Raw genomic sequence first — 9,878 nt, 5'->3', positions numbered from 1 at the left:
AGCAACCCAGAGAGCCAGACATGGCACAGCCATGTAGGAGCAGCAGTTCAGGAGCCCTGGGATGGCTCAGGAGGGTGGAGGAAGGGGAGAGTCCACGCTGGCTCTGCTCTGAGTCCAACACTCTGGGAACAGGATTCCCTGAGCAACCCAGAGAGCCAGACATGGCACAGCCATGTAGGAGCAGCAGTTCAGGAGCTCTGGGATGGCTCAGGAGGGTGGAGGAAGGGGAGAATCCACACTGGTTCTGCTCTGAGTCCAACACTCTGGGAACAGGATTCCCTGAGCAATCCAGAGAGCCAGATGTGGTATCATGTGGGAGCAGCGGCTCAGGAGCTCTGGGATGGCTCAGGAGGGTGGAGAAAGGGGAGAATCCACACCAACCCAGCTCTGAGTCCCTCACACTGGGAGCAGATTCCCTGAGCGACAGACCCCGGCACGGCACAGCCACGTGGGAGCAGCGGCTCAGGAGCCCTGGGATGGCTCAGGGAGGGTGGAGGAAGGGCAGAAAGGGGCAAATCCACCCCCAGTCTGCCCCGGGGAGCGGGGGGGCCTCACCTGAAGGCGTAGGAGGAGGCGATGAGGGTGAGGGTCACCACGTGGTGCAGCAGCATCACCACCGAGTCCTTGCGCCACGTGTCCATGTAGGCCGTGGCGTAGATGGAGTGGCCGTAGAAGCTGCCCTGCAGCAGGTACGCCACGGCGATGTCCGTGGGCACCTCCATGCCCTGCTTCCAGCCTGGGGGGGCACAGAGACGCCCAGGTGAGCCCATGGCTGTGATCCCAGAGCCCCTGGCAGCAGGGAGGGGGGTGCAAACACCGGGGAGACCCCGCACGCCGCCGGGCTCGGGGGCTCCTGCTCCCTCCCAGGGCATCGTGGATGCAGAGCCCGGGTGGGGATCCAGCTATCCCGGCTCCCAAACTCTGCCTCTGGCATCAAATCCCCTGCTGGATCTAAGAGAGAAGCCTTGATTTGGTGTCTCTGCCAAGGAATTTAGTGTCCCTGCCCATGGCAGAGGGTGATCTTCAAGGTCCCTTCCACCCCAAACCACTCCATGATTCGATTTTCTCCTGATTAATCTGCTCACCACCCTCCAGCCCCCGCTGACTCCCTCTGAAAGAAATGGTCAGAGCAGAGCCCCTCGTGCCCTTTCTGCACCCACAGCATCAGAGAAAAGGAAATTTAGGGGTTGTCTTCTCCTTCTCTCCCCCCAGCTCCCATTCCCGTGGCCAACCCAGACCTCCCAGTCCACCCCCAGCTCTCACTGTACCGTAAAAGACGGAGGGGGGGTCGTGGAAGAAGGGGTAGTCGGTGAAGAAGAGCAGGTAAGTGCCGTAGGACCAGGACAAGGTGTAGAAAAGCAGCTTCCAGGCACTCTCAGGCATCTTGGCAGCATCTTTTGGCTGCAGGTTGCACCATTCCCCAAAGGGCTGCAGGGAGAGGGGGGAAAAACCATCAGAAAGGGCAGGAGGAGAGGCCTCGGGGAGCTCAGGGCAGAGATCCCCGACTCTCCAAGGGATTTGAGCTCTGTGTGCTGCTCCAGGGGCAGGAATCCCGTTTTTCTGGCCTTCCTTACAGGAGGAATGAGGGCAAAGGGGCTGGAGAGAGCCTGAAGCAGGGGGAAAAAAACAGATTGGGGGTCCTTCCTGGAGCCTGGCACAGTGTGCATCCCACACCCCGGGCACTGCTCCACCCTCCAGGAGCCGGGCTGAGCAGAGGCTGCTTTTGCAGAACAGAAATAATGAAAAAAATAATATGAATAAAATAAAAATAAAGCCCAACCAGCACAGGGAAACCCAGGAGAGGAAGCTGCAACAACACCATCCTGTGCAGATGGACCTTGAAAAAGCTTCCAGGAAAGAGTTTTCAGCTGGGGAGGGAAAGGTTTTGCAGAGCCCTGGGCACAGGGGCAGTGCCAGCCAGCACCGGGAGCCGGGCAGGGAATGGGGTAGGGAAGGCTGGCACAGCAGGACCCGCTTTCCCAGCAGCTTTCCCAGCTGCCCAGCACTGAAACCCCGCTGGTATTTCCCCCCTCCGTGGTTCGCAGCACCTTCCCACCCCTTTGGGAAGCAGAGGCTGGAGGCAAAGCCTCCCCAAACTCGGCTGGAGGCAGGGACGGGCACGGGCGGCTCTGCTTGTGTGAACCTGGACAAAACTCTCCCACCCCGGGGAGAGAGGGACCACCCAGCCCTCCCCCAACACTCTGGGCCACTCGGGACAACTTGGAAATGGTAGGAAGAGCAGCTGAGCAGCCTCGGATTTGTGGGAGTGAAGCGGAGCAGCCGCCCCCGCCCCCGGTGCTGCGCGTTCCCCCTGCTCACAGGGGCTCCAGGCAGGGATGTTTTCCCCCTCTGTGGCAGCTGAGCGAGGCCAGGCCCCATCTCTGCTTCTCCTCACGGCACTGACAGCCCCCCTGCACAGCCCCCGGGGGGAGCAGGGGAGCCCCAGCCCGGGGAAGGGCTGCTCCAGGTCCGGAGGGAACGCTGATAACACCCAGAGACCCCCCCTGCCCCAGCTGGGAGCTCCTCAGGATGAGCCAGATAAGCTGGAGATGAAAACAAAATGCCTGGAAAGTAACTGTACCCCGGCCCAGGTCAGCACTTTCTGCAGCCCCTCGATGCCCCCGGGCTAAATTAAGGCCCCAGCTGTCCCCAGGCAGTGGCTGCTCTGGCTTTTAGCCCCTCTCTGGGTCCAATTTTCAAAAGGACTCCACTCCAAGCTTTGTCCCGGCCTCAGAGTGCTTAGTTCCAAGCTCTGAATCCCCCAGACCTGGGAGCAGCAGCCCCAGGAGCCTCCAGCCAGAGGCATCTCCCATTCAGAGCGTGGCCGTCACCAAGAGCAGGAACCACTGCCAAGGGCTCTTCCAGAGGGAGCCACGGGAGGGAAAAGAGGAGGGAGCTCGAAGGGTGGATAAATAATGCACAGACAGAAAGTCCTGAGCTCAGAAAGCATCAATTATTTGTGTCTCCACAGAGTGGAGCGTGGAAGGAGCTGGGATGTGGGGACAGCTCGCTGGCAGAGCCACCAGTCCTTCAGGGATGCTGAGCACGGCCCCAGATCCCTGTTCACCCTGGAATGGGTTGGGTTGGAAGGGACTCCAAAGATCCAGGGGCTCCAAAGATTCCAGACCCCCCAGAAAGCAGGGGCAGGCACAGGGAAGGGAACCAGCAGCACGCAGGGGACGGGGAGGGGACACGGGAATGTCCCTGGAGCAGGGGGGAGGCACAAGCCCAGGAGCCGCACGGAGCAGCCCGGGGGTGGAGATGAGCAAGGTGGGGGCTGTCCTCCCGTCACCCGGCTGCCGTTCCCATGGCAACGGCGCAGAAGATGCCTGTTGCTAAGGGTGACGGGGGCTGCAAGTCGGGAACGGCGGATCTGGCTCCGGCTGAGAGAGCCCGGGGCTCTTGGAACGGGGTTTCGCTTAAAGGGCAACCTCCTCTTCCTCCTCCTCCTCCTCCTCCTCCTCCGCCCGCGCAAAACCTCCCCCGGCACCTTCTGGGGACAATTAACAGTTAATTGGGGGCTGAGCCTGTTCCCCCGGCACACGAAGGGGGGGAAGGAGCGGAGCAGGGGGTGAGAACGTGCAGCGAGAGGGGTTCGGAGCCGCGAAGAGAAACCGGATGGAAGCTCTGCCGCTGCCCACGGCTCCGCTCCGGCGCCAAAAAAAAACACCCTCGTAGCGAGAAGAGAACACGTTTTCTCTCCCTTTTCGCAGCCGATCCCTGGGATCCACCAGCGGCAGGACGCGGGTGCTCCCGGCAGCCTGGGCTGGGAATCGAGGAGCTGGAATTGGCCGAGTCCCAGCCCTGCCACGTCTGACCCCCCCCCGGGCACAGCGAGTTCCCCGCAGGGACACAAAGGAATGGCTGGCACGGGGCACCCCCGGCGCCGGGAACTGGCAGCTCCGCGGCGGCTCTGGCTCGATGGGGATGATGATGATGATGATGATGATGATGATGAGCAAGCAGAGCTCCGATTCAAAGCCCGGCCACGACCGGCAGCTCCTGCCCCTTCCACGAGCTGCCCAAAGCACCGTGTGTGGTTTCCCAGGCTCTGTCCCCTCTGTCCCCAGCCTGGACATGCTCCTGGACCTCCTGCCACCTCAGGGATGGGGCACAGAGCCTGCAGGACCCCGGACTGGTTTGGATTGGAAGGGACTTTAAGGGTCATCCAGTGCCACCCCCTGCCATGGGCAGGGACATTTTCACTGTCCCAGGTTGCTCCAGCCAACCTGGGACAGTCTCCTTGGACACTCCCAGGGATCCAGGGGCAGCCGCAGCTTCTCTGGGCAACCTGTGCCAGGGCCTCCTCACCCTCACAGCCGGGAATTCCTTCTTAATTTCTCATCTATCCCTGCTCTTTTTCAGGAAAAAAAAACAGCAAAAAGTCACCGTTCTCCAAACCCAAAGAAAGGGCTCTCCACAGCCCTGTGCACCCCGGGGCAGTGACTGTCACCCCACCACGAGAAGGGAGTGAGCTGAGCAGGGGATGAAGAGCTCCAGCTGCCACCACCCCATCCCTGCACCACTTCCCCGGGTCGGTCTCCAGACAACACTTCCCAAAGAAACACATGGAAAAAAAGGACGCTATGATAATAGAAAGAAAAAAAAAACCGAGCAGACATCACTTCTCCCTCGGTTCCTCGCCCCTAAACAGAGAAAAGCAGCAGAAGCGTCTCCCTGAAGACCCTCCGAGCTGCCCAGGGGGCTGAGGAACCCCCGCCCCGAGCCCCGGCGCTGACACAGCAGCACAGGGACAGCAGCCCCCGCCGAGCCGCCTCACTCCGGGGGGGAAGAAAGGGCCCATTGTTGTGGCTTTTGTCCCGTTTGGAGCTTCCAGCGTTTGTGCTTCGGGGCGAGGGGAGGAAACGGCGGCGGAGCCTCCTCCCGCTCCTCTGCCCTCCGAGTGCGTTGGGTGGTCACTGCTGGGGATGCTCCCCCCCTCCCGAGTCACACCTTGGAAAAATAAATCTTGGGTGGGGAAAAGGGGCATCGATCGCTGGAAGGGATCCCGGGAACCGTCCCTGTGCAGCTTCCCGGGGCTGCACTCCACCCCTCACTTCCAACCCGGCTTCCCCGAGCACGTTTTCCAAGGCACACGACAACACTGTTCCTTTCCAGAGGACACTGCAACGTCCTACAGACTTGGACACCACCGGGAAAAAAAGAGCTGGCAGGTGTCTGGGCCAAAAGTGGAGAACATTCACCCACTGCAGAGCAAATCCTGACCCACCCCCAGCTCCAGCTTTTACACTGAGAGGATTTTCCTCACTTATTTCACTCCAGGGACTTCAATCCTGGCAGCAGAGGTGGCTCAGGGTGGCTAAGGGCTGGAAGCCTCTGCCTGGGTTTGGCTGTTCCAGCCCATCCTTGTGCCCCAGTGCAGAGCTGTGCCCTGGGTTTCACCTGTCTGGGTTCCCTGCCCTGCTCAGGGAAGGAGAACCAGCACAGGCTGAGCTCCGGGTGATCCAGCCTTTCCCCAGTGCAGCTGCCTGGTCCTGTTTCAGCAGAGCTTGGCCTTGGTGCCCTCCAGGGTGTTTAACTAACACAGAGAGAGGGGCTCAGGTTGCTGCTTTTTAATCAAACTCCTCAGGGCTGGCTGGTGTCACACAGGGGACACACCAAGGACATCAGGGACTGGTGGAGCTCGGACACCACGGGGGCAGGAGGATGGGACAGAACCCAAGGAAGCTCCCAGGGGTGGGAGCACTTCCCTAGAAGCAGCTTAATCTTAATTTCTGGAGGTGGTTTGCAGCCCCAGTGAGCTCCTACAGACACATCATCCCGTTTGTGCACTCGGAATTCAGCAGGACAGAGAGCTGAGAGCCCCAGGCCAGACCTGGAGGGGACAGATCTGTCCCTCAGGTCTCTGCAGGGACGCTCACAGCCCAGCAGAGCTGACTCTGGGGGTCCTTCCCTGCCTCACAATCCACACTTCCTCAACTGATTGGGATCTTCCCACCCCAAAACAACCCCTCTCTGTGTTTGCCCCAAGGTTTCCATGAAGAAGCAGCAACAGGACAAAAATTCTTCTCTCTATGAAGGACGGGAAAAGCACCGACCTGGTTGGGGGGGGGTCAGGTGAAAATCCACCCTCAAATCCAAACCAAACCCCTCTAATCACCTGCACGGCCTTTTCTGCTTCTCCAACCCAGCTGTGGGACCTCCTGTGCCACAGATGTTGGGGGACAAAAGCTGCTGGGAGAGAGAGCAAGGAGCCCAGTGCCCCTTGTCTGACCCAACCAGGGAGCACAGCCTGGGGGAAATGGCTTTAAAACACTCATTTCTCACAGGAGCTGCGTGGCCAGAGCTCAGCAAGGTGCTCTTGTGGTGAGAGTCACTTCCTCCTCAGACACAGAGGAGCACAAGGTTTATGGTCTGTGAGTGACAGGCAGGAAGGGAACGTTCCCTGGCCACCCCTCTCCACCCAGAGGGGTCGGTTTTACAACCCCGAGGGTTTCAGTTCCTGCAGGGAACACAGAGAGAGTCCAAAGGAGGAAGAGGCTTCAAGTCTGCACAGGGAAGCAAAGTCCTGAGCTGGGGGGAAGTTCCCTCCCGGGGTCAAACAGGTCTTTTCTCTCCCTGATGTCCCCCCCACCTTGAATGACTCCACTCTGACACTGCCCCCACAGGGGCCACGAGGCACCAACTGATCTCCTGATGGGTTTTAGGGGAAAGCCACAACTTCCATCCTTTCCCATGACAACTCCAGAGTCATGGAAGTGAGGAAATCTTCCCATCCCTTTAAGACATGTATATGCAGAGAGAGAGAGTTGTCTCTCCCTACCTGCTGCCCTGGCCCTGGGAGAAAGGTGATGCCGCTGGAACCCCGCTCAGCATCTCATCAGGATCACACATGCAGATGGAGCCACGGGAACCTGCTCCCAGCAACCCCCCCTGGCCCTTCTGCAGTTACAGGTGTGACCCATTTCCCAAGGGAACAACAGCTCAGGAGCTGCCACCCCCCTCCGAGGGCACCCCGTGGGCCCCCCCATGCCAGGAGCTGTTTGCCAGGCTCTGGAAGGGCCTCAGGCCAGGAGGAACTGGAGCTCAAAGGGAATTGTCACTGAGAATTACCTCAGACCTCGGGCAATCCAGCATTCCCAGGTGCTGGATGCTGCCCAGCCCAGCCAGGGATGCAGGGAATGAGGGGGAATTCAGCCTGGCACGACCCCCTCCCCGAACATTCCTTGCCTAAAACCACTCCAGCATCTCCAAATGACTCCAGAGGGCTCTGACTGGACCCTGCACAAGGTCAGGACCCATCAGGATGAGCAAAGGAAGAGCCCCTCTGAGGGCAGGAGGGCTGGGATAACCTGGGACAGGGATGCAGGGAATTGCCTCTGATCCATGAGGAGCCTCCAGAGGAAGCAGCTCAGCCAGGGAACGAGGCCTGTCCTGGAGCTCCTCAAGGCCTCGTGTCCCTGTGCTCGTGGGGAGGTGGGAAAAGGGTGTCCCCAAGGCTGTCCCCTGACCCGAAATCCTCCATCTCCACTGCTCCTGCCTTCAAAGCCCTCTCGAGGCCGGGGCAGCCCCGGAGCAGAGTCCCGAGCATCCCTCCAGGAAAGCAGCGTGGAAGGAACGGGCTGGGACGAGCCATTGGAGGGAGGGGGGAGCTCTGCTCTCCCTCCACGCGTTTTTCGCAGCGAAAAACGAAGCAGAGCTGCTCTTCCTGCTCAGGGACGTCCCGCTCGGCCCGTCCCTCGCAGAGGGCTGCGCTGGAGAGGGGACAAGGGCCGGCCAGCCCCTTCGGAGGCTGGGAGAGCCGGCCGGGAGCATCCCTGCATCCCCACGCTCGCAGGAAGGTCAGCCCGGCACTGCAGCACCGAGCCAGCCATCCCCGGCCATCCCTCCCTCCCTCCGCCGCCGGGCAGGGAAGGACATTTTCCATGCGAACCGCGGGGGACGGGCAGAAACGCGCCCCTCTCCTTCCCGCAGGAAGGCAACAAGCCGGGAATAACCTGGAAGGAATAACCCTCAGCCTTGTCGGGATGCAGGGATGGGGATGTGGAAGAGGGGGGGTGGCTCTCCCGGGGCGGGGGGATGCTCGTTCTCCCAGGATGCAGCCGCGGGGAAAGGCAGGGAACGAGCCGGGAATAACCTGGAAGGAATAACCCTCAACCTTGCCGGGATGCAGCGATGGGAAGGTGGAGGGGAAGGGAGCGGCGGGGGGGGGCTCTCCCGGTGCTGGGGGAGCTCTCCCGGTGCAGGGGGATGCTCGTTCCTCCGGGATGCAGCCCCGAAGGGGGGGAGGAAGGCGTAGGGCGCATTTCCCACCCCAATCCACGGCGGACGCGCATCCCACCCCGCGGACGGAGGCGGGCGATCCCCCGCCGGTACCCCGGGGCCGACCCCAAAGGGACGGTCCTCCCCCGGTCCCCCCCATCCCCATATCCGCGTCCCCCCCTCCCTTCACGGCCGGGACTGACCCGAAAGATGCTGCGGGAGCAGGCGCAGCGCAGCGCGGTCCAGCCCAGCGCGCAGAGCCCGCACAGCAGCACCTCCGCCCAGCCCAGGTGAGCGTTCTCGGCCCAGGTCCGCCTCGCCAGCTCCCAGCCGCAGTCCCCGCAGCTCCGGGCGGCCTCGGCCAGGCTCCCGTAGCCCCGGCGGAGCAAGGTCCCGTAGCCGGGCATGGGCTCCGGAGGCGGCATCGCTGCCACGGCCGCGCTCGCCGCCCGCGGCCCCGCGCAGGCTCCGGCGGGCGGGACCGCGCTCCCCCCGCGCCGGTACCGGGCGAGAAGAGCCGCCCCCCGCCACGGCCCGGCCCCCTCCGGGCTCTGCCGGGGCTCCCCGAGGGGGCAGAGGCTCCGTTCAGCAGCGCTGCAGGGAGTTCTCGGAGCTCACGGGGTGGGTTTTGGGGTTTTTTTTTGTGTGTCCCGACAATGCGGCCGCTCCGCTGGAGGACGAGCTGCGAGAACGGGCTGGAGTCGCTCCGGGAGCGAGGGACGGGGATAAATAGCGACGTTTCGGTCGCAAGAGGTGATGGAAGGGTGGCGAAGCGCCCAGGGGCGCCTTTGGGGTGGTCGTGGGGGTGGAAGGTGCCCGCAGCCCCTTGGCAGCCCCGTCCAACAACACAGAGCTGCTCCGGGTTCAAAATCCTGGACTAAACCTTAAACTGCCTGACCAAACCTTAAAAATCCTGGACCAAACCTTAAAAATCCCAGACCAAACCTTAAAAATCCCACACCAAACCTTCTCCTTTCAACGTCTTTTTCACCCTCCACCATGTTTGGTGGTTTGTTTTTTTTTTCGTTTAATACACGAAGGGAAATGTTTCTCCAGGTTATTTTTTGCCCTACCTCTCAGCACCAGCCCTGCAGGATCCATCCCTTCCTCACAGAGCTGACCAGGTGTGTCCCCCGTGGGCCACCAAAGCTCAGTTTGGGCACCTGTAGCAGTTTAAGGGTCTGGAATAATGAGATGCAGCTGTAGGATGCAAACACACCCTCCCCAAAGGTCACCCCCAGGAAAGACTGAATGTCACCTCCATCATCATCACAGGCACCATCGAGCTGTAGCTGGAACCAGCTGACAGGGAAAGGAAAAGACAAGCTAGAAATGAGTTTAATCTCATTTTGAGTCATCCAGGTTCCCCCTGGAACCTCTCCTTGCTCTGGGAGAACACGAACTGGTTCCCCTCGAGGTCCCACCGTGTCCCCCCCATGGCTCCTGCTCTGCCACTTGCTTTTATTGTTTACATTTTTAAGTCAATTTATCATGGCCCATCAAGTGGGGACGGGCTGCCCTGAGCACACAAGCCCCTTTCAGGTCTCCCTCAGACAGCTCCACAAAGGGAACATTCATCCCGGGCCGGGCCATGAATAAACCCCTCACTGAAAGGAGCTGCTGAGCCAAGGGAGGGGACAAAGGGCCCTTTCAGG

At 61.0% G+C, this 9,878-nt stretch overlaps 1 protein-coding gene across 1 annotated transcript in view; it reads right to left on the bottom strand.

The window, feature by feature from the left end:
* CERS1 (ceramide synthase 1) overlaps positions 1-8,648 on the bottom strand; it is a 12,059-nt gene extending 3,411 nt beyond the window's left edge. Inside the window, exons 1-3 of the mRNA XM_017838166.1 lie at positions 8,427-8,648; positions 1,269-1,428; positions 556-736 (exon numbers count right to left, since the gene is read on the bottom strand). Of these exons, the coding sequence (XP_017693655.1) occupies positions 556-736; positions 1,269-1,428; positions 8,427-8,648 (563 nt within the window). The remainder of the gene's footprint in view (positions 1-555; positions 737-1,268; positions 1,429-8,426) is intronic.
* Between the last annotated feature and the right edge of the window lie 1,230 nt (positions 8,649-9,878).

The sequence above is a fragment of the Lepidothrix coronata genome, unplaced genomic scaffold (genome assembly GCF_001604755.1).
Source record: "Lepidothrix coronata isolate B3197 unplaced genomic scaffold, Lepidothrix_coronata-1.0 Scaffold327, whole genome shotgun sequence".
Classification (NCBI taxonomy): domain Eukaryota; kingdom Metazoa; phylum Chordata; class Aves; order Passeriformes; family Pipridae; genus Lepidothrix; species Lepidothrix coronata.
The sequence above is the reverse complement of the archived record's forward strand: the minus strand, read 5'-3'. Positions and strand labels throughout refer to the sequence as shown.